At 35.3% G+C, this 25,463-nt stretch overlaps 1 protein-coding gene across 5 annotated transcripts in view; it reads left to right on the forward strand.

Moving 5' to 3' along the window:
- The window catches only part of EPB41L2 (erythrocyte membrane protein band 4.1 like 2), a 124,630-nt gene that overhangs the window by 69,402 nt on the left and 29,765 nt on the right, over window positions 1-25,463 (forward strand). For all 5 annotated transcript variants that reach the window (XM_059829682.1, XM_059829706.1, XM_059829689.1 and 2 more), the window contains exons 4-11: window positions 1,029-1,133; window positions 7,298-7,340; window positions 14,126-14,201; window positions 15,751-15,969; window positions 16,426-16,513; window positions 18,128-18,280; window positions 19,462-19,559; window positions 23,740-23,912. In XM_059829682.1, the coding sequence (XP_059685665.1) occupies window positions 1,029-1,133; window positions 7,298-7,340; window positions 14,126-14,201; window positions 15,751-15,969; window positions 16,426-16,513; window positions 18,128-18,280; window positions 19,462-19,559; window positions 23,740-23,912 (955 nt within the window). The remainder of the gene's footprint in view (window positions 1-1,028; window positions 1,134-7,297; window positions 7,341-14,125; window positions 14,202-15,750; window positions 15,970-16,425; window positions 16,514-18,127; window positions 18,281-19,461; window positions 19,560-23,739; window positions 23,913-25,463) is intronic.

Genomic DNA, 25,463 nt, shown 5'->3' on the forward strand with positions numbered 1-25,463 from the left:
TTACCAGCACTAGGGAGGTACAGGATGCCCTTGTTTACACTCCTGGTTCCGGGTACAAGAAGAACAGATTAAAATTTCGGGACTAATTGCCATTTGCTTAAGCTGTAGTAATACTGAGCTATAGCAAGCAGCCTTTTTTAAGTGTGTTAAAATGATGATCAGTCTTCGATTACTGTTATAAAGTACCAGACTATGATATTGAAACTAACCTCAAATAAAAATATGGTCTTCAATATTTTTTCTGTGTTACTGACTTCCACAAATATTACTTTTAAGAAGAAGGAACTTCTTGAAGACTGGTTTTTATTTTTGAGTATCTGATGGATTTGTTGAGTACTGAGAGATTTCATAAACTACAGATAGAAGGCAGCCCTCTCTTCCTATTTTCCGCCCTTCAAAACCTCTGCAGTATAGACAGCTAGACATGTTGCTTATGTTCTGCTTACACTTGTATGCTACTTCTGCTCGTCTGATCACTGACTTTTAGTGGTCTGCTTGTTCTTTTTGTCTCTTGGAAGATGATAACGTGCTTTATTTTTCTTGGGAGCTCACATCATGTGATTCATAAAAGTCATTGAGATGTATGCCAAAATGCTAGAAATGCAGAAGTTAACAGAGATTAACACTGTAGGAAGTATATTAATTTTTAGAAGATATAGAAAAAGTGCGCTCACATGAAGAAGTCTTCTATTATTTTAAAAATAAAGATCCAGAAAAGCTAAGAACTATTTAGTGATACTTAATGGTGCAAAATATTTAAATGAATTTAGGTATGGCATTTTCCGTGTGCATTCAAGTCAATTTTTTTGATGAATTCAAAAAAATTAAAATGTCTTTATTTTTCTCAATGATATGTATAGCTTTCAAAAGATGGTGAACAGTGTATTATAAGATAGCTACAGCTCTATAATCTATTTTATTGATATTTTAAATTTTCCTGACTAATACCATCGAATAACAGTATCTGTAATTAAGGATTTTACTGATGCTATTTTTCTCTCTCTCTTTTGTTTGTTTGTTTGTTCCAGAAAAGAGCAAAAGGCCAAGTGCTGTTTGACAAAGTGTGTGAACATCTCAATTTACTGGAAAAGGACTATTTCGGGCTGTTGTTTTATGAGAATTCAGAACAGAAGGTAAGCCTGTGTGAGGGTTTTGTTTGTTTGTTTTTCTACATTGCTACTGACTTCAGTAGTTTAGAGAGGTATACTGTATTAAATGTATACCATTACAAACATTTAAGTAAACTGTTGCAAAATGTTGATTCTAGTCTGCTGTAAACTTGCAACACGTGCAAGATACTGATGTCTGTGTTGATACCTAACAAAGTGCCCATTTATTATTTAGAGTGGGGGAATATTTAAAATATCTGCATTTTTGAGAAAACTAGTTGAGTAATTGCTAGGCTTTATAGTAAAACAGTATGCCATCCCTGCAAGTGAAGATAAGAAATTGTAACTATCTTTGCGTTAACAGTCTGACAACTCCCCAAATTTCTGAAAACTTTAATTATTTACTTATTTTTAAAAAAACAAGCAAACAAAATTTTGGATGATAAATAATAAAAAAAAAAATACTCTACCTGACTTTCCAATAATTTCGCTGCCTTTTCTCATATACGTTTAATAATGCTTTGAACAGGAATATGAAGGAAATCTTGCCCCTAAGTCTGTAACCATTAGGCCTTTGAGTTCCTTTTTTATTAATTTTAAACTTAAAGAAAATTTTTATATTTGTAAAGATGGGACTGGAGCTAGCCTATCACCAGTATTGGATGCTAATTTTACAAATGAATGGTGTTTTGATATGACTTCATTCAAAAGGATCTCTTAAATGCCATTTGGTAACTTATTTCCAGTTGTCTTTTGCACTTGGTTACACATTGGATGGTCAAGCACAGCTAGATTGCTGAGCTGAGAAAAATCTTAAATCAGTTGGTGGCATGCATTCCACTAATTACCAAAAGCCAGTTTAGCTTTTCCCAGCATCTGAACGTTTACACTTAGTTATGGGCTGGCTTTCACTTTGTCCATGAACTAAAGATATGCCTGTGGTCATCTTTTCCCCCATAAAGAAAACAGACTAATAATTACAAATTGAGGTGGAAAAAAATGTATTTCTTTTTAATCTCTGTCTTTGTAGCAGGAAACATCATTACATGAGTACTATACTTAGTGTAGGAGCTTTTGCTTTTTTTCTGTCATCTTTCTCATCCCACTATTGTGTTTGAAATGAAGTCTAATTTAGTGGTCTGAATAAATCTGAATTTCTGACAACTTCCATTCAAATACAGGTTTTTTTTCCTAGAGTTATTTGCTTTGCTGCAAGGCCTTCTGTGCAGCATTGAGCAAAATACTCAATCCCTCTGTAGTAAAGATTCCCATATATAAAATGGGCTTGATGTATTTTTACTTGGATATTTTATTTTCGTTCTTGATTTGTAAACCATTTATAGAAATGAGAACTACTTTGGTGTAACAATGAAGAGCATCTCAGTTGATCCTCTGAGTAATATCATAATCTTAATTCTTATTTGTTATTATCACATGTTGCCCCTTTATTTGTGCTACTCACTACTGAAAATCTATACTGTATATACACAGCAAAATAACATAAAACAACAGTCTGATCTCTGGCAAGCGATGAAAGGTCTAATAGCAGACCTGGGATCCTTGAACTATACGAGGAAATAGCCCACTTGAGTACATCCTAGGAGGTGGAATAGGGAGCCTTAGGCTTTTGAAAGTAGAGCATAAAAGTCTGTATTGGTGTAGTTATGTCTTTTTTTTTTTTCTTCTTCTTTTTTTTTCTTTTTTAATGCACCTCTAGTTGGATTAAGAGATTTCTTGGTATTCCTCAGTCATGTGAATGGAGGAACAGAGTACCACACTTTAAAAAGAGCTCATCTGTTTTTTCATATGTCTTTATCATTGGAGATACTAAAACTTGACTGGATATGAGCCTGGGCAACCTGATCTAATTCAAAGCTGGCTCTGCCTTGAATCACAGTTGGACCAGTTATCTCCAGAGGTCCCTTTCAATCTGAATGAGTCCTTGAGCTCCGTATCCATTGACTATGGAGGTGCTACTGTAGCAACACTTGTAAATGAGGTATTTACATAAATCAAGTGAGAAGTATCTGGATAATGGGGTCCCTGTTTGATTCTTTATATGCCCAGGCTAAGTCTAGCACTCTGTTCAAAAGAAGAGTAGACCACTTGTCACCTGAATTACACACACCAGCAGGCTTTTATTTAAAAAATTCTGCAGAAATCTGGTCCAATCTGTTATGAAGACTCAAAAAACCACAGTAGTTGGATTTTGTCTTCTTCATATAAGTAAGTTCTTAGTGTTATTTGAAGAAACTTAAAAAGGAGACTTCCCTAGTACATTTGGATTTCCCACCTCCTACTTCTATTGCAGGATTAAGCTTAATTTATGGTGAACTGCAGGAACTACAAGATTTTGAATGTCAGTGTGTAACAGTGAAGGAGGGGTTTATTTTAGATATTTCCTGGCTGGATAGCCCATATAGTCTAGATTGTACCCAAAGTGCCATTATGTGACTGGTACTATGCCTCTGGTGCAGCTCTAGTTGTGATTACCAGCTGAGTGGCAATACCCAGGTTTTCAAAGACAAATCTGAAAATGTTGGCTTTGGCATGAACTAGTCACTTGGCTAAGTACTTACAGTCTTTTATGGGTTGGACAGTCTGTACTGTAACATGCACATTTATATAGGCTTTCTTATTTTTACTGCTATTGTTACTCAAGTTATCTAATTCAAAGCTACTGCTTTTGTACAACACCGTGTTTGGAAGTTCTTACACCGGTTATGGTATAAACATATCCTGATAATGTGAAGGGTAGCTACTTCAGTGTCTTAATATGGCAAAATTACTGGTTGTGTGCTGAGAAAGTTCTCCTTCTCCAACTGCCATTTCTTTCACGCTGGTAAGTTTGAAATTGTATAGCTACACAGAATGTGCTCAGTAAGATTGTAGCACTCATTTTTTTTTTTATTAAAGGTTTTTTTAATACATGGATTAAGACTACTTAAATTGTTTTCAGTGTGTTAAATATTTGTGCTATGTTTTTAATGAATGCTTCTGTCTTAGGACTTTCAAGTGTCTTTAACTTTTTTCCATTCTTTTAAAAAAAGAAAAAAACATTTAACATTTTATGTTTTGATTTAATTAATAGATGGTGGTGTGGGGGGCTGATCAGTTGTGTTCAGCAATAGCTGCCAAAGAAAGCTTGGGGACTTGGAACTTTTACTGGTTTTAGGGCCTTCTCTTTTGTTCACCTCTGTAGTAAGTTTGAATTCTTTTTTTATCTCAGTACCAGTTCTTTCTAATGTATTTTTTTCTCCTGTTATGACTGTTGCCTCTTCAGATTAAAATGCCACGAATCTCTGACCTCCAGGCCAGTCAGTACTAAATGCTGAATGATGTGTTTTTCTCATTCTTGTGCACTCATCACAGCCACCCATTTATGAGCCAGCTGTTGAACTCGACAGCAGCTGTGGGGTGTGGAAACTGAATGCCAGGCACTCTTTTGAATTAGAGCTACTCCCTAATGCACTGCCGGGGTACCATTGGAGGAGGAGTCCCATTAACTTTTCTCTACGGGTGTTCTGTGCAGCTGGGAGAGATGCTATGTCTTCAAATCAGACTGATTTTTGTTAGCTTTAATACACATTTTAAAACTATTTAGGTCAAATTACTCATTAATGATTTCTTTCGTGGTTTTGCAAATGTCAAATTTATTGGTCTAGAGTTTAGTTAGTGATTTCATTGCATTACACCCTCAAAGGTTCATGAATGCTCCATTCACACTGTAATTGGTCTGCAGAAGTGTTAGAAAGCTTCTGCTCTTATGTTCTGGGCACCAGCTGGAAATGCTGCTTTTCTGGATTTGTACAAAATACTTTTGTACTGGTAGAGAACATTTTGTTGTTCTTTGACAATTTGTTACTTTGTCTCATCTCTAACCTTACCATTCACAAATGAAACAAATAGATTTCTGCATACTGGAGCAAAGTAGTGTGTATACACTTTGTCTTTTGTTTTGAAAGACAGACCTGTCTATTCTGCATTAAGAGGTCTATTTTAGGGTAGATTCTTTCAATAGTGTTTGTTTTATCCATAACAAAAGGCACAGATGCAAAAAACTCCACCCCTGTAATGATGCATATAAATGGAATATAAGCATCTGATTTTATTTGACAGAACAGTATGAAAGTTGGTGGCAAAGTCTGCTTCCGATAAGCTTACTCTAGGTTTGGAAAATCAGAAAATGAACTGTATAATTTCTGTAAAGAAAGGATTATTCTTCTCATCTTGCAGCATATTCTGTATTGTATGTTCTTTTTTCGTACTTTATAATGATAAAAGATAAAGCACTGAAAGTAACATATACTCATGAATCCTAGTTTTCTGCTGTAGTTATGCCACGCTGTATTCTATACTTATTTACTTTATACTATACTTTATCTAAAATTTAAGAGTTTAAGCTACTTTTAGTTATCTCTGTAACTGGAAGAATATGTCTGTGTATCATTTTGGAATGGAATTCTTGCCGAAACTGAAAACCTAGGATGATAACTGTAGCTGAAGTGAGCCTCAGCTAAAATTATTTGAAGACTTCTGTTGTCTTCGAAGGCCTTTCCGTGTCAAGGCTTTTCCAACAGACAGCAGTTTTTCAGACTTAAGCAGAATAAATGGTATCCAGATCTTTTGAAGGAGTGTTTTATATATCTTCCTTTGTAACGATGTTATGGACTGTGCATCTCTGGAAGAATTATAGTAGCTATGAAATGTAGACGTCGCAGACTGCTTAAAGCAAGACATGTGAAATTATTTTTTTTTTAATTACATCTATAAAAATGATAAAAAGGAGTTCTTGCATTGTAGCATAGCATGTTTTGTCTCCTTGAAATAAATTTGGCTTTGGGTGGAAAAGCCTGTGATAAAAACTGAGGGATATGGTATTGGAAAACAATTGTTGCATCTGGAGTTTGGTACCATAGACTGAAAGGTGATTCACATTATATCCAGTATCCACTACTTGGCTAGGTTAGGCAAGACACATTGGTAGAGATATGCCTTTAGCAACATCTGTGCTGGCACTAAGGTCTGCTTTGACTTTAAAGCTGCTAATAATGTGCAGTGGTTTGTGGAAATGCACAAGTTAGTTGCTAATTTTTCCCTACTTTGCACACCTCTGTCTTTGAAATGTGCTAAGTCCTGCTGGCAGGCTGGTTGTGTGCATGGGTGTTTGTTCCATGTATGTGCTTGTGTATGTGTATCTGGCCGTGGGAAATAAAGGTTTAAACATTGTATAAAGTAAATTCTCAGTAACTGCAGTTAAAAGGCGTAAGTTTCTAATCTTTCACTAAATCTATTTTCTAATATCTATGGGTAAAATTAGTAAACAGGATTGTCTGAGTTACTGATGAATATACGTTACTGAATTCTTAGTCTCACTTCCCAAAGTTATATTTTTGGACGATCAGTCACAATAAAGTGTTTTTGCACATATCAGAAGTAAATGAAATGCTATGAGCTATTTAATAGGTTGCACAGATTATATCAAAATATTTTTGGTATTGAGGATAGAACACATTTAATAGTGAGGCATATAAATATGAAAAACTGAATTTATTTGCATTGCCTAAAATAGAGCTGAGTATCTAGATTTGAACCTTGCCAGTGTATCAGTGTTAACGTAATACATGTTCATAGAGAACTTTGCTTTGGGGGAGGTCAGAAAAAAAGCATGACATTTGATTAGGTTTTTCCAAGCACCTTTGAATGTTATCAGAACTAAAATGTATACGCTTTAAGAAAAACGATGTGAATAAGTCTCTGGAGTTCAAGAGAAATATTGTCTTAAGTAACTCTATATGGGTGTGTAAGCACAGACATGTAGAGATTACATAGCTATTCCTGAAAAGTCTGCTTATGTCAATAAAAGGAGTATGAGAGAAAATTGCATTTGACAAATGTAATTTGCTAGACCACCTCCACTGCAAGACTATCCAGTTTTCAAAATTACAGGGCATGAATAGTCTAAAGCAATAAGACAACCATGAAGGCAGCGGCATTACACAGTGGGTGGGGAGACTTGCTTGCAAATCACAAGTTCAATTTTAGAATTCTCTTGGTTATTGTAAAGTAGAACAGATGTCTGAACAATACAAACTTTAACTGCACTGTATGAAATTACTTCACCATCTGCAGTCTGAAATGATTTTAAATGCTGGTTGGTGGTTGTTTTTTTTTTTTTTTTTCCCCAGAACTGGCTAGATTCTTCGAAGGAAATTAAGAGACAAATTCGAAGTAAGTACTTCTGTATTCAGATGTTATGCTCCTTTTTTTCCTCACAGAAATATTCTTCATAAACTTAGTAGCCTGGATGTCAACTAAATTGTATACTTACAGCATTAAAATAACTTATATCTGATAATGACATATTCAGCCTTAGAACAGAAAGCAAAGCTTCTATTTCTTTCCACTGTCCAAGGAGAGAAAGAATCACTCAGCCTTGTGTATAGAAGTTAATCATTATACTGGCTGCTACCCCGAAATTTTCCTCTGTTGTTTGTGACTAATAGTCGATCTTTTTGTATCCTGAAACAGTAGATGTTTTTCTACTTTGTGCTGATATTTGGGTTATGGGATGGAGAATGTCATCTTGCAAAGAATGGTCATGGTTGTTGCTATTGGGCTTTCTAACTTCAAAGACCCACCAGAATAGTATGAAACTATAAAAAAAAAAAAAAAATCAATATGTCTTACAGAAAATGTGTATTTTTCAATCCTGATCAGTCCAGCATTGTCTTTTTTGATGTGTCCATCATTTCCAGAATGGAAATTGAATAGAGAGCATAATCTTTGAACATATCGCTACAATACTTTTAAGACTGAATCCATGTGAGAAATCTTTCTACTTCCTATACTCAATACACAATGAGTAATTTATTTTACTCTGTTTGCATAAAACTGTCAAAACTCTTCACTAGACAGGTAGCTTTTGTAGTAGATAGGGGAGTGAATGAGAGTAAACTTAGGAAATATTCTTCGTGAATATACATGTCTCAAAATAAATAGCTACAAAGAAGCGCTAGACAGCCCTTGCCCTTACTGAAATTCTTCTCATTGCTTTATTCATTTGTGGCCAATGCAGGGGTTTTTTATTGTTGTTTTGGTTTTGATGGAAACCTTCTTTTGTTAGTGCCTGACAGGAGATGTAAGTGGGGAGAAGATGATGATGATAATAAGATTCACATGTCTACATTTCCATCACAACAAGAATTTAAGTTAGTTAAGAACCTGACTTTGAACTCTCTTGGGGAATGTGATCCAGTGGGAGCACTTGTAATTAAAAACAGCAGTGTGTTATTTACAGTGATAAACAGGCAGTTTATTTACTATTTTTAACTTCCTGTTTTAAAGCAACACTCACATTTTTTCAGAAATCATGGTGGTGTTAATTCTTCTTTCTTAAGACCTTTCCCAATTGATGAAATCCCTTACTAGGAAGGTGTGGTTTATATTTGCAGTAAAGAAATGAAAGTTACAGAAACTTCCTTGGAAACTATTTTTTGGATCTAATATGCTCTTGTATAAGCAAACTAGACCTATTAAAATAGTAAATGTACTGATATACTTATGCAAGTAGAGGCCATCCTTTTAATTAAGAAAAAGTTACTGGTATTGTAACTTTTTATTCTGCAGGTCTTCAGTAAAAACCTATTAGTTGTCCAAATACATGGACTAAAGGCTGTTTTGTTTGGTTTTAATATTTGACAAAAGATTGAGGATGTTGATACTTTTTGTTATCGTCTTCTGTAGTGATCTGCATGCTATATAGCCTACAAGTAAGTGTCATGAATCTGAAGTCTAGGAACTGACCTGAAAATTTTTTGGATGCAGTATGTAACATTTTTTTTAATACTGTATAATACGTACTACAAAAAAGTATTTTAAGGGGATGTGATTTTTTTATACAGCATGAAGACCTACATTTTATAATGGATATCAAGTCCAGTTTCTTGAATTAGGCATCATGACTGGAATTTTTTCTCTGGTCTGTAGTACTTCAGAGTTGATACACATAGTGTATAAGGCAAACAACCAAGTAAGAACACCATTTTAAGGATATTAAAATGAAATTTGCTTACACCAATTTGCAAGTAATCAGCATACTATCAGTTGTGTTCCTCGTAATCACTGTACTAAAGTTTCCAGATATTGGAATGTACCGCAAAACCAAATTTTATCTTCCAACTACATGAGTATCAAGTAATGAGGCTTTTCTTTGTTTCAGGCTGAGTTCTAAATTTTGAATATTTGGTTTTGAATCAAGAATGGAAATCTTATGTACAAAAATACTCAATTATAATAAATTTAAGGTACCTGTAAAACCTACTAGTCCGTTTGAACACTGGAAATGAAGAAGCTCATTTCTTTTTCTCTTGTACAGCACAAACTGAAGCATTAGCATGCTAGATAAGCTTATCTGGACAAATACATTGATCTGAACACACAAAGATGACAGATTTGGAAGTGCAGTTCAGCATGTCAGTTTGCAACTTTATAACAATCTCTGTCTCTGTCTTACATGTGAACAATATGAACATGTGAAATTTCATCTTGAGGGCGCTCACAGGGCATGTGCAGGACAACCAAGGGATCAGGCCAAGCCAGCACGGGTTCATGAAAGGCAGGTCCTGCTTGACCAACCTGATCTCCTTCTATGACCAGGTGACCCGCCTAGTAGATGAGGGATTCTGTGATTCTGTAATACCAATACTCTGCACATTGGGCATGTATGTACCACCTGTGACTGGGGAAGACGAAATAAGACTCCTGTAGTGTCCCCCAAGTCATGTTCTGCATCAGGCTGTCTCATGCTAAGTTAGGGTCCTAAGGCCTTCTATGTGATCTCTCATTTGTTCAGGCTGGCCTTTGGCTGGGCAATTATGTTGGACCTCAGCAATTACCAATGTTACTTCGGCTAATGAACCCGATCCACAAACTACTGGCTCAGTTCTTAGGGCTACGAAGATGGCAAAAAGCTTGTTTGCTTTCAGCCAGCCTGATCTCTTCAGGAAAATTAAGTCTTGACTTTTTTTAACTCATGTAATTGGATACCCATTGGCATGTGTTAAAACCTCTCATTAATTCAATCAGGGACAGGTGGGGTAATTACATTTCTGTCCCGATCTTCTTGAAAATTGCTACACCTAAAGTGGATTCAAGCTTTTGCAAAAATGAGAATTTCAGCTTGCATATAGTGATGGTATAAGCATAAACAAATCCTTTTGTTTATGGGCATCCAGTCATTCAGATTGGGAAACTTAAAAACAGCCAAATGGAATACTGGCCTTGTCTTTGAGACATAGGTAGCCAACAATTAAGGTAGTTCTGGGAATGTTGTGAAGTTGAGATGGATTTTTGACATTGGTTCTATGGTATATTCTGCAATACAGCCTAAACATCTTAACTGCTGAGGAGAGAGGATGATATGGAAAGATAATGATATGGTTAAATATGTATATTTTCAAATTACACAGTAGACCAAATGGTGATGAATTCATAAATACAATTCTGTGAGAATAATAAAGCATGAGTTTAGAATTTTTCAACACAGTGTACTAAAATATTTAATAAATTTAAAGTTCGTATTTAAAGTGCTAAGGGAAGTTAGAATTAATTAGGGAATAGACTTGAATTTTAAATGTACAGCTCTAGCTGTTTGATTATAATGCTAACAAAACACAGTTAAGCTCAGGCATCAAAATATGGGCATTACTTTATGCAGGGTTACTTTATTTTATTTCCATCTCTTTTATGTAAATACATATCTGTAAAAGTTGTAGCTGATTTCAATCTAAGCTAATTACATTAGAGTCTAGCTTATAGGTGGTGAAGAGAAATAAGCACCTGTGCCAGGGAAGAGTTGTCCTGCAGAAGTGCTCCTCTATACTAATTATAAAGAATGATTTTGCAGTTTGGAGATGTCTGAGTTTGTGAGCTGAATCTTGTTAGTCCAACTAGGGCTGGCTGAACTCTGGGGTTTTTTTAATGTATTTTTGAAAATGAGGACTGGATATATATCTACTTCTTCTATAATTTTGCTTAAGTTACCTTCAAGAAAATAAAAGAAGTAAAGGTTCTTTATTTTATGTGGCTTTTTTACATCTGTCTGTGAGCAGTGTATCTGTCCTCATCACACAGTACCCGAAAAAAGTTAGCTGAGGCACAGAGGTGTCATCAGTAAAAGCCAGAAAAAGTCTTTACTGGAAAAATAAACCTCACTGATTTCTCAGTTTGAATGTGATGAATCGTGTTAATTGTACGCTGCTAGCCGGTTGGTGATATTGCATTCTTTTCCTCTAACAATGTGCCTAAAATTGCCGCAGAAGCATTTTTGGGGTAACAAGCTGGCTAGAAAAATTTTTGACATTTCTATAGCCCATATTATTGAACATCAAAACAGAGAGTCTTATCAGGGACAGAATGCTAAATACAATTTTAAACATAAGATTTTTTTTTTTTTGCCTTGGCCACCAAGTCAAAGTGCCAGTAATAGTGTGCATTATTGCGTGAAGACAACTGTGTTTGTATGCATCCATTATGTGGCTATAAACAGTATGCTGTAGTGAGAAGTATAAATATAGACTGTGCTCATTGTAATACACTTGCTAGTCTATATTCAGGGGATAAATGTGCTTTCAGTCATCAGGCAAAATATAAGGTCAGTAACTGTTTGGAAAATATTTAGTAGAAAGTCAACTACAGTATTTTTTTCTATGGATGGGAATTAGTATGAGTAGACACTGAAATTTTTCACATAGTCTGTAGATTCAGAGGATTTATGCTCTTTTTAGCTTTTTATAAAGAAAATAGATTTTTTTTTTTTTTTTCTTCAAACGGTGTCTAGGTCTCCTGGCTACCGTGCTTGCTGAAAGCTAACTGTAGAAATGCTGACAAGAAAGAGAAATAGGTTAAGCAGGAATTTATCTGTGACTGGTTTAACTACAATTTTAGGCCAGGAAAAATTCCTTCATTCCAGGAAAACTTGAAGACTGGTTTAGTACCTGTGTGGAAGGACACATCCTTCATCCATCTCTCCCTGTCCCACATCCCTGTTAACGTGACAACTCTCAAGAAGCCCAGTTGCTTCTCTTCATCAGTTTGGCTTACTCAGTAACAGCAGCTTTTCATTAAATGATGCTAATTCCCTGGGAGATGAATGATGGAAGTGGGCTAATCTATTCCAGCTGCAATTCTGTTTGTTCATGCTATATGTATTCATTAGTGTTAGACATTTTTAAAGGTATTTTTGTCTTAATTTTGTCTTGCACTGGATTGCAGTAGATGATGCAGTAAGGCATATTTTACCCTATTCAGTACTATGTGTACAGCTGATAAATTAGTCTTTCTCATTTAAGGAGTCCTGCCTTATTTTGTAAGCAAAGTTATCACTGTTTTAACAAATAATTGATAACTGGGAGCATTAAGATATGCTAAAACCCTGAACTCTCAAAAGGAAATAGTGACTTAGCAGCCAGGTTAAGAATGAGGTTCACATTTAAGCAGAAATTTGAAGTGCTCCAATGAATAGTCATCTCTGAAAAACTGAAATAATTTTTGAAATGTTGAAAGACACAGAAATTTTGACACAAAGCACCTCTTCACCTTTAACAGCTGTGAAATTTTAAAATAGGTATTTTTAAAGAAAACAACCTTAAACAAAAATGCCAGCACTCTTTTCTAGCGTAATGTTGGAAATGGCATTTCAGTCTTTTTTTTTTTTTATTGTTAAAATTCACAATACATCAAAGCATGATTTATCTATGTAGGCCAGATTTTTAAAATCGTTTACTGTCCAAAATTCATCATTCACAAGCTTTATAAAATGATTACCTTTTTTTACCAAAGATTATTTTTGCTAAGTCTTTCACCACAATATTATTTGTATTAGGAGAAAAGGGGCAAGAGGAAGGCAAAAATAGCTACTTAATTGTTTTGATAATATTTTGATTTATTTTCTTTTTTCTTTATCATTTTTAGCAGATCTACATTGTAGTGTTACTTTCATTGCATTTGGCAAGATATCATAAAGCTCAACTGCATTTGCTTTCAAGCAGCACGCAAAACCAAACTATTAAATTCTTTTCCTAGGCTCCTATTTTGGGATTTTCTATTACATCTGTATGTCTGCATTGTACTTAATAAAATCTGTTTGAATTAGGAAAGTTCTACATTTTGTCAAGTTATTAGTACTTTCCAATCAATGTGTTCCTCTTGCACATAGTGTTACAATACTGGTAGAGTAACATTCTGAGAATGTATTTTAATTATTGATGAGTGGCTTCAGCTTTCAAATCTCAAAAATTTATTTAAAACTAGAGCTATGACAAAAGGCAACAATTTATTATTAATCTAGTTTTAAGCATGCTCTTGCTTAAAAAATGCTTGTGGTTTTAACAGTTGTAACACATGAGAATTTAAACTTAAAATATCATTGCTATTATAGTTGCTAAAAGTATTGTTTCAGAAACAATATTTTAAAGGAGGAATGGCTAATATTTTTGGTCTTCCATGCATTCTCTATGAATATGAATAATTTAGGTATTACCTTTCTGCTGTATGCAACACAGACCTCACTTTGATATCTCGTGTTCATAGTTATTGTACAGTCCTTCAAACTAACAGTCAGTTTAAACAGGGGGAGACTGTTAGCCTTGGAGGAGTTGGAAATAAACACAAATTCAGTGCAAGTGTCCTTGAACGCAGAGTATCTTAAAAGTGTTAATATATTATGGTAGTTTTCAAATTAAAAACTTACTCTGATATTTACATAACTTATTGCAAAACATTCTTTGAAAACAATTTTTAACATGCTTATCTTTCACTGCGTGTGTATGAGTTACTACCTGATAATGAAAATAATCTATGCTTCTTACTAATATACTGTAAAAAGAGGGAAAAATGTTTCTTCAAGATTTCAGTGATCTAAGATTTATATGACTGCCTAACATTTTTCAGTCAGGTTTTTTCTTTGCTTGCTTCAACTTGTTTGAGATGAACAATCAGGTATTTCCCATGTTTAGGTTTACCTTGGATATTCACCTTTAATGTGAAGTTTTACCCTCCTGATCCTTCACAGCTGACTGAAGATATCACTAGGTATGCATAGTTCCTAACTTTAAACTTAAAAATTACTGATTTGAAGGCCATGTAAAATTTCTTGTTCAGTTTCTCCATGTTGTAACAGGTTTGGCTATTACTGTAGAATACTACAGATGTTCTTATAGCAACCACTTTTTGGAATGGGGTTGAAAAGGCAAACTGAAAACTTCAGGAAGAAACCTGAGAAAGAAGAATTTAATGATAAGTGGGGCTATGACTTGGGGAGGAGGTTAAGATGCGAATGATGCGAATGATCATATTTGAAAGAAGCCAGTGGTTTATTGTCAGGCTGCTGCTTTATTATCTAGCAAATCAGGGTGTGGGGATATTGATACCAAGAGCGAAGCTCAAGGGATCCAAGGTAATTCAGTAATAATCTAGGCTAGGTTGGCGAAAACACAGTTTTATACCTATGCATTAAATAATTATTAATTAAATAATATGCATTAAACATAATAAAACCTGAAAATAATTATCTTCCAAAGCTCTTACATAGAAAGTACTTAGAACGCAGTGGATAAATAGGCACCTAAAAAGTAGCATTGTGAGACTGACATAACCAGTGAGTAGAGTGCAGGGAATTGTCTCACATTTTTTTCAGGAGTGATGGAAAACCTAAGCACTTAGTCTTGGTTTGGAGTTAGCTGACTCTGCTGAGGCAGGATATGTGTTACCACACATCCCATCATATCAGTCTTCTGCACAAAATGAGACAGTTACACAAGTGTGTAGTTGATATATCACTACAAATAGTCTAAGGCATTTAGCATGCAGTGTATTTAAAAGAAGCTGTCTGTGTTGTCTTTGAAAATCTTCGGCAAGTTGGTTGACTTTTCAATTGCGTGTTCAACTGATAAAAGCATTTTTATGGTTATAGCTTAAAGCTAAATTCCTTAAAATTTAAGCTTCACTCGTAAAACTTTTCTTTATTTACATTAAAAATCTGTGCTAGGGTAGGATGTCTACTGATTGTTAGCTTCTTAAATTTGGTAGAAGACTGTACACAGTTCCTGAAATATTAAATTCTAATACATCGATGGTTTAGGAAGGCAATTATGGGTTCAGTACTAAGCCGTATTTCTTCTGTGTTACATGACTTGATTATCTCATGAACTGCAAGGGATATAAAAGTTAGAATTTTAAAGCCAAAGGGAAATTTCAAAGGAAATGCATGGGTTTTTATTTGTAAACCTTAGATACCCGCAGGTATGTGAAATGAAGGAGTTTCTAAGTTAGCTTTTGTTACAAACTAGATATATTTTTTCATTCATTTATATTGGAAATCAGAACTTTTCTTGCTCTTCGGGTTATTTATGAAAGTAATATTGACTTTTAAAATGGAAGTGAAATTTACTGTGTGGCAATAATGCTCAAATAATATAAGGTGTAACAGATCATTAATGCATTGACTTATTTTAAAATATGCTTATATGTTCACATACATCTCAATAAATTCTGCCATACCTCTCAAACTGCCATTGGTAACACTTTCTCTGTTCTTGTTTTTGTTTGTTTGTTTGTTTTTCCCCTTTCCTTTGTCTTGCAGATATTTCTTGTGCCTACAGCTTCGTCAGGATATTGCTTCTGGTCGACTACCATGTTCTTTTGTGACTCATGCCCTCCTTGGTTCATATACCCTGCAGGCTGAGCTGGGTGATCATGACCCGGAGGAGCACAGCAGTGACTACATCAGTGAATTCCAATTTGCACCCAATCAAACTCAAGAAATGGAAGAGAAAGTTGCTGAGCTACACAAAACACACAGGTGTGTCAGATACAGTGGGATTAAATTAAATCATCATGCTTTGTCACGTTTATGTCAATTCTCTTAAAAGTATTTGTAAAACTGCTAAGCTGAAGTTATTGTTTCTTTGGAGATCTTTTGCTATGTAACTAGGACCTCTTACTTTCATGTGTTTGAAAATTTCAGTTGGAAAATAGTAGCTTCACTAATATCTCAGATGAGAACTTTTGGAGAAAATATTTTTATCTGAGCACATGAATTAGTTTAAGCAACATACAGCTAAAATATTTTAAAAGAGTGAAGGTGGAAATCTCTACTAAAGGAATATAATATGCTTTGAAAGAACACTTTAGAGCAAAAATGCTATTGATACCTTACAAACTGAGGTTTTTCTATGTGTCTGAATTCCAGGATTCCACTCAGTTTTGATTCTCAGTTCTTTTGTCAATAAACTCAAGGCTTATTCAATGGTTTTAGGGGCTTGACTCCAGCACAGGCGGATTCCCAGTTCCTAGAAAATGCTAAGAGACTCTCCATGTATGGAGTGGATTTACATCATGCCAAGGTATTGGGGATTGGTTTGGTTTTGTTTTGTTTTAAGATAGGCATGCCTAGTATTAAAGAACATAGTATATACAGATTATTAAAAAAATTTCATACCCTCAATTCTTAGTTGTAAGCCTTTTATCTCTTGGTCATGATAATTACTCAGTTTACAGCTCTAACATCCAGAGATTTTATTTTAAATCTAAGTTTATTTAATGCATAGACGTATGTGCAGCTTAGAAATAATATTTTATTAATAACAGCGGCTAAGTACATTTTAAATGTCAGACTTTTGATGCCAAGTAGACTTGGGGCCATAAAGTAAAGCCTAAAAGAACACATAATTGTTTTTGTAATACCATGAGAGTTAAAAGCAGAGGGGCACGTAGGTCTTGGGGGAGGGTGGTTTTTGGTGCTTTTTCCACTCCTCTGGGTAAGTCAAATCAAATTTGCATTTTTAGGGCGATTTTTTTAGTTAAAAAACCAACAAACCAACTAACCAACCACCTCCCACTCCCTCATACAAATCCTGAGTCTCAGGTCATTAGGAAAATTAATGCATTGTAAGCATGAGTCCTATATTTAAAAAAAGAAAAGCATGACTTTTAAGTACTGGAGAAACATTGTTTAATTCTGTTTCATATGGAAACAATGTGCACTTGTTTTTGCAATTTTCCATAGTCTTTTTCCCGTGTTCTGTAAGAAGCACTTGAAAGAAACATACCTAAATTTTTATTCACATACATTAAGTATGTCTGTAACATTTATTCATTTTTTTTAATACAAGTGCAGTGTGGCAGTTCACTTGGTCTGTAGTGTTTTAAGGAACTTAGATTTTTTAGAGTTTTATTGGAGCTTTCTTCTGCCATAGATAAGTAACTGCAAGCATTAGAACTGCTGTTTGCCAGGATCTGCTTGCAGCTAGCTGTTAGTTATGCCAGTGAATCAAATTTTAATTACAGCATTGGCATTTGATGTAGTTGATTTGTTTTTGGGGAGGACATGAGATTCTGCTGTATTGTGTAGCGGTACAGTGTATCGAAGCCTTATCAGTAAGTGATTAGTTTTGTAGCCTGTAAATCTTGCATCAAACACTGTCAGTGGAACAGAAGCTCAGAATCCTGGCCCACCAGCACTTTGAAATCGTTACATTGACATTTTCAGCCAACTATCCATTACTTCCCATATCTTTACTGGAATAGTAGGTAACTGTAAAAGATCACCATGATCACCAACTTGTTCAGGCTTTCACTGACTGTTTTAAGTTGGAAAGGCCTGTTTTAAATTTTTCTTCTTTTAATATTTGTTGAAATTATTGGTAGCACACCCACCATACCTTTCCTTGCTTGTAAGTTGTTGACTTAGTCCCTATTGCCAGAATGTTGAAGAATTTCCCAGAACTGTGGCATATGCAATGGCATATGAGTGCCAATGCCATTACTTAGAGTCCAAAGCCTTTCCTATAAAATTAATATACTTGGCTATTTCTGCTTTAAGAATCAAATTGTCAAGGTCTTTCAGTTTTGAATATGAAATAAGACCCAGTTGCATTATTCCCTCAAGGTATGCCAGTGATAATTACTTGTTTGGACTGTTATTAAACTGATTTTTATGAAATTCTCATACGTGATAGGATTCTGAAGGTGTGGATATCATGCTGGGTGTATGTGCTAATGGACTGCTCATTTACAAAGATAGACTCCGGATCAACCGCTTTGCTTGGCCAAAAATTCTGAAGATTTCCTATAAGCGAAGTAATTTCTACATCAAAGTCAGGCCAGCAGAAGTAAGTAGTACCTTTCTGTCTTGTTTCTTTTGTGAGATGATTTCTATCCAGCAACAAGGTAACATCCTCATTTTTTTTCCCAGATGTCCTCACAGGCTTATGTTGGATTCAAGCAGAACTTAAGAGGGTTTTGTATTCCTCTTCAAATTCTGCTGATTGTATTAAACACTTGATCAGTAAATGCAAACCGAGAAGAAAATCTGTTTTCTTTTGCTAATAGATGCCATCCAGTAACTCTTTTTTACAAGGAAAGCTAGTTACACTGGCCATGTTCTTACTGTCTATACAAACTTGCAGTCCTGGGGGAGAGCCAGCCTCTTGTCCTCCTTGGGTACAATTGTTCACGAAATGTCAACACATCTAGTTGTATGGGTGTAACCAAAGGCTTGAGTTGTCCTGTAGGTCGTTATAAGTCTTTGTGTTAGCTGCTGTGGAAATAGTGAATTTAACTTTCTTTTCAGATACCATTTTAAGCTTTGGGGAGTTCCTGAAGGGGGGGGTGGGGGGGTGGTGTGGTGTTACGTTTTGAACAAATTGTAACTGGAAATTTTGCAAAAGCAAAATGTCAAACACTATAATGCTTTTTTAAATTATACTCTAAAATGTTTAAGGTAGCTTTTACTGTGTGAATAAATAAAACAAAAGAGAAGTCTAAATACCAATAGTACAATATGAATATTATAGTTCTGTAAGTTTTGGAACACAGATTTATTGTTCTTGCACCCACTGATGGTGCACAGATGTAATATTTTTGCGAAGAAACTATTATATAGTAAAACAAATCAGGTAAGCTTAACACTGCAGTAGAGTTTTCAGACTTTTATTAAATCCAAGGAAAGTGTGCAGCACAACCTGCAGTGCAATTACTTCATGCAGTTTAAAAATAAATACATTGGGCAGCTAGTCAGAAAGTTAGCAAGGAACACTAAAGTATTATTGGATTTCTCAAAAGAATTAGTACAGCTAGGAAGTGATAATGTGATTATTATCCATCATAACTAGCCTGCCAAGTATAATTTTATTAAAAGGCTGGAAATTCTGATTATTTTTTTTTTTAATTTTACGAAGTTTTATGAGAGGAGAATTACAGCTTGTTACAGTAATGGAACTATCTGAACTCTGCCTACTAGTTAATAGCCAGCTTAAGGAAATGGATTAATTTATTTGTGGATTCTTTCCAGCTGGAACAGTTTGAGAGCACTATTGGGTTCAAACTGCCAAACCATCGGGCTGCTAAAAGATTATGGAAGGTTTGTGTGGAGCACCATACTTTCTTCAGGTAAATGGTAATTCTCTGCTTCCCCCGCTTTGCCAGGTATGCTCATATCTATCTTTGAAAGGGTATGAGGAAAGTAGAGATTTCCCCCCCTCTTTGCCCCTAATTTCTCAGTCCAGTAACACCTCTTAGACAGAAGACACCCTACCAATCATTGACCCTAAGTTACCAAGTCTGAAGGTCTCAAGTACAATTAACTGTTTTATTGAAACTTTGAGTGCTAACAGTATGGAACTAAACTAGTGATTGTATGTGAGACTTGCTGAGAGATTGACTCTTCAGAGTGACCATCTAGAAAGCCACTGTACTCCTTCACAAGAAGCTCTCAGGGCTTGACAGTAAATCTTCATTCACTTCACTTTTCAAAATATTCTGAGTGTAAATGCTTACAGCTGAATTTTTACTTATTTATAAACTGGGCTGAGTTCACAGTCATTCTTTAAAGAACAGAGAATCACTTTAAAAACAGACTACTATTTGTTTATATAATAATCCATAACTTCCTTTGCATTTTTTCCCCAGTAACTGATAAACATAAAATTCTGAATTGGTCATTGAAACTGTAGTCTCTTTGTAAATGAGCACTTTAACAATAGGCCTCAGAGTTGTTTCTCTTTCTACTTCCTCCATTGAAAAGGAATTTGAAAAATCTTCATCTGACAAACTCCATGAGGAGTACCCCATGCAGCCTAGGAGTCACAGATTTAGGCTGAATCTGTTATGCATTGAATAGGCATTGAATCTGAGTTTTTTGCTTCAGATGAGCACAGTAAATAGGGTATGTAAAAGGTAAGCTTTCTCCTTCAGCAGTGTGTTTTTTTATTTTAAAAAAGCAATTGTGTTTTAAGGTAGATGCAACCCTGTCTCCGCATACTAGTCTAAGCTGAATATACTTGCTAGACTGAGACCTTCAAAGAACTTGGGGAACATGAGACCTAAGCAGTTCATTACTGGAACTCTCTCACTGGATGTTTTTCAGTATTCAGATTTTCATTGAATGGAGAATATTCTTGAATGCAATATTAGAATTTGTGCTGAGATAGGCAGTCAGTCTCAAAATTCTTAATTGAGAAGCACTTCTTTTTGAAATCCTGATCATAGATTTTTTTTTTTTTTTTCATGTTTGATATAATTTATTGGTTAGGTTTAGTAAGATACATAGTCCACCATTCTATTCTTTAAAATATGAAGTCTGCTTTGGCTGGTGATGTCTGTTACCACAAACAGCATACAGTTCTGCCTGCAATGAAAAGCTTATCAACACTCTTCAAATAACTCACGCAGTCGTTTGCTTTGCTGGGAAAGTGTATTTCCTAATTTTATAGTAATAAAATGGACCTGAATAAGGAAAAAACAAACCTCATGGAAGTCAAAAATCCTAAACTGAGAACTACCATTTGCAAATATATGCTTCCAGGAGTGTTAATATGTATTAGATAATCTTACTACAGAAATTCTGATGTAATAAAAATAATTGGATTTTATTCCAATCAGAAGTGGCTTTTCCTAACCAGGAATGACATTGTAATGAGAATTATATAACAAATACATGAACCATTCTGTAAAATCCATATACTCCACTGATGTCATCAGACAGAAAATCCTCAGAACCTCTCATCCTGATTTAAAAACAGTAAAATAAATCCAGCTCTGTTTTTCTCCAAAGATAAAAGCAGAAAGCAATTGCTACAGTCCAAGAGACTGTAGCTCTTTTGGAGCACATGTAAAGCTTGTATGTGATACCAGCGAAAATTGTATTCAACCTACATGTACATTTTTAGCTTCCAGATCTCTTAGCATGCCCTATATAACTTTCTAAGATTCCTTGTGTTGCCTTTTGCAATGTTTCAGTTTTTCTCAAATAATTATGTTAAGATCCGTCTTCTTATAATGTATGGGAAATTCAGCCAGCATATGAAGTTATTCATAAAAATTTGTAATGGACTATATTGAAAATGACAACCAAAAGGCACTGGATTCACTTCTATCGGCTCAACCTTATTGGCTCAGTAACATTTTCAAAGAGCAATAATCTGCTTTAAGAAATACAGTCAGACTATGTATCTACATTAATCTCTTGAGGTAAGCTTAGTCTGCAACTTTGGATATTAACCTATCGCTGCAGAAACCTGCTTATAATTCTGCTTGTGATGTTTTCTTTAAAGTTTTCATGATTGTTTCAGTGTCTCCCCAGGATGTCTTAAAATGGTAAAAACATAGTATTCACTTATTTTATGTATTTAAGTTTGTAATACAAAAAATCCATTCAAATGCCCTTAATCAGGAAGTAATTAGTTCTCTTGTTTTTTCCACATTAAAAGATTAAAAGTTTATCTCAACAGGGTGGAAGATAAAAATGGCAGTTAATGCTGTAGCCTTGCCAAGACTGGAAAAGAACAGAAAGAACCTTGGAAAAATCCTCTTAGCCTTCTTCCTTTTAATGCATAATGCACTCTCTCTTGGAAATAATGTGGAGAAAGAAATTGTCACAAAGATTGCACAAAGCTGTTTTACAGAAGCAATGAAAGTGAAGCTCCAGATACTTGTGATTTTATTATATAAGTGGCCTTATTGCAGAAGGGTGGATTAGCCTGTCTTGAATTCTGTTTTCTTTAAAAATGTGTTGGAATAGATTAGGATTCAGGTGCATGCATATGCATCTTAGGCATGCAGGATTGGATCCTTCTGGTTAGCACTCTGATAAAGCCATAAACATGCTCTCTTAGAGAAAATGGTAACCTTCTACCTAGCTCACTGTTCTTTTTGCTAAGTATCTGAAAATTCTTCAGTTTTGCTGAAATATCTTTAGAATGACTTAGTTTTCAGAACCCACCACTGGATACTGTCTTAACATATGTTGGATTGGATTCCACTGACACAGATATTCCCTGTGCAAATGCTTCAAGAGAGTAGAACAAAGTCAGCATACTTTTAAGTCTCACTTGCCCATCTTTGCCATCCTAAATACAAAGGGTACAGGAGTTGCTGGTTCTGCCTGAAAGAAGCTGATGTTCAGTGAGCTTCTCCTTTGCAGATTCTCAAATCAAAAAGCTCTATCTTTAATAGTCTGATGGTTTTATACAGATGAAGAATAGGCCATGGAGACTGCCATGCTGGGTGCGCATGTATTTGCAGCACTATATTGATCCAAGGAGCAACATCAAAGACCTTTCTAGACAAGCTGAGACTGCGAAGAGCTCCTGCAGTGATGACTGTTTATCCTATCAGCAAGGATGGCACTGGAACAAACAGTGCCCTCAGTGTAGAAGCTGATGGCTTAGATTTCAAAAACAAAGTACAAGCAATGAGGGTTAGATTAATACGACCTTGAAGTCCTCATACTGAAGGAAAATTCAGGGAGGTATAAAAGACCTGTCTCTTCAAACTCATGTGGTGTCAAAAACTGGTGGAACAAAGCAGAACCCTCGTAGCAAATTCTGCCACATAGTTACTTAGACTTTCTGACATTAATTCTAACACTTAAGTACAAACATACATACCCTGCATTAATAGTACTTGTAATTGAATCTCTTTTTCACCCTTTTCATTACATGCTTTTTTTTTTCCCCCCTCCTTATATCCAGCAAGCATCAACTTACACAAATCTATAAATGACATTGTAAAGAAACTGGAGTCTGAATCTAGCTTGTTAAACTTCTTAATGTTGGGTCACAACTCTCCAGCCATCTCAATCTTTTTTCACTTGATACAGCCTTCTACGCAGCTTTGAGATGCCATTCCTTAACTTTGAGGATTAGCAGCTGCCGTATTGGTACCTTGGAATATAGGAAAGACAGTGGAAGTGGGATGTATAGTTTCTACTATAAGTAACATTCTAAGGAGAGAGATCTGAGACGTATTCTACATGGACCTACAATGGCCTTAGCTTTCTAGAAAAAATACCATTTAACCAAGATAGCACCAAAAGATAAGGATCCCAGATGCTTAGTCATACTGTGGAAAATGTGATGGTTATCAGCATCACTTCAATTCCAACTGTAAATAATAAATAACATGCATTGGTTTGGAAGTTCTTCTCAGACCTCATTTTATAATCCTTTCTTGGACTGCACAAATCATGCATGGTGAACTAAGTTGAAACATAATAAATAGCTTTAAAGTACCTCATTAAATACAGAAAAAAAAGCCTTTTTAACTGACTTTCCTCATTTTTACTTTTTAGACTTGTATCACCAGAACAGCCTCCAAAAGCAAAGTTTCTAACCTTGGGTTCCAAGTTCCGCTACAGTGGACGTACGCAAGCACAGACACGACAGGCTAGCAACCTCATAGACAGACCAGCTCCGTACTTCGAGCGCACTTCAAGCAAACGTGTTTCCAGGAGCCTTGATGGAGGTATGAAATTTGACTTACTTCTTCAGTGTAATGATTAAATTATGGGTTGTCACTCTGATCTGACCAGTATTCAAAAATGTTTACGTTATGGACGGCCAGAGTATCAGCTGTCAAATTTATGAATTCCAGTTTCTGATGGGTGATATGAGGAAGTGGCTACTTTGGTTACTTGTCAATTTTAGGTGACCTAAACAGTAAGTTAAATGACTGTCTAAATTGTATGACACTGCTGTGAATATATGGAGGATTCTATACTGGACATACAGCATCTGTGTTCACTACTCATATCTGTTTTACAGGATAGGCATGCACTATATTCTGTTGATTAGAATTGTTTGGTCAGTGGCATCTTTTGGGCTCCAGGTTGGCCTGAGTGCCTCTCTACACCAAACAGAAAAGTCAAAACAAGTTTGGTTTTTTTTCTAGTTTTGTATCATTTTGTTCGGTATATTGTTATCTTAGTAAACTTATTAGTTACTTCTGTGTTTAGTTAACAAGTTTTATGTTGAGGTTGTTTGAATAGCTAAAATTTTTGTGTCGTTACTGGTGTTTGGTCTCTTTGAGCAGAAGTACCTTCTGGTTTCCTTTATTGGAAACAGGCATGCTTTTCAAAGGTAGGTACAGCAGCAGTATGTGTGAGAGATGTAGAAGCACATGTTTTACTCTAAATCACTTCTGAAGTAAATATAAGGTAGAAAAATTTTTCAGAAAAATTATGTGAAGCTTGACTTTTATTCTAGTGAAGTTGTGTATGCCTGAATCTTAAGTGAACTGTGACAGTGGTATGACTTTAGCTACCATTCAGCTGTTAACTTTACCTTTTTTCTTAAAAAATCTTATACTTAAAAGACTTTTACTTCTGCAAATATTCATTCTTCTATACTGGGACAAATGAGCAAACTTTGACACTTGCTTGGGAAACCTACAGTCTTACCTTCTGAGAAAATAAGCAAAAATAACAGGCAAAAGTGCTTGTGCTGGTAGTGTGTGATGAGTTCTTGTGGCAACCAAAAGACTCATCACCCCATCAGTGACAGTGTTACTGTCTGAATTGGGTTTAGTTCCTGTGCTTCTTTTGGTTAGAAACAATCTGATTTCTGCTTGATTCTCGGAGATTGTATCAGCAAGTCTTTCTGAGATCCCTTGTGCAACATCTGAAGAATGCAGAGGTGTATGCATGTGTGTTCAGGCCCAAACTTTCACTCTTACAAAGCCATCACAGGCAAAACTTTGAGCATGATGAAACATTGCTCTTGGTTTTCCCTTTTTTCCCCTTAATCATCTTTGGTTTTATCTCAAATGAAACCAGCTATTCCTGGCAGCATTTAAGGCATCTTGCTGGTGTTGCCATCTGCAGGCTGTAATAGTTTTACACTGTGTTTATTCAAAGTCAAACTTAAATATTGGTCTCTCTTCAGGCAGTAGTCCAGATGTAGGTTCATACTGTGAGTGTACACTTGAAAGGAGAAATCCTTTAGAGGGTGCACTTGCACTCTGCGTCTCCTTTGTGAGCAACATGTCCAGTGCCATTGTTCATCCCAAATACCTAGA

The sequence above is a fragment of the Gavia stellata genome, chromosome 2, assembly GCF_030936135.1.
Source record: "Gavia stellata isolate bGavSte3 chromosome 2, bGavSte3.hap2, whole genome shotgun sequence".
Classification (NCBI taxonomy): Eukaryota; Metazoa; Chordata; class Aves; order Gaviiformes; family Gaviidae; genus Gavia; species Gavia stellata.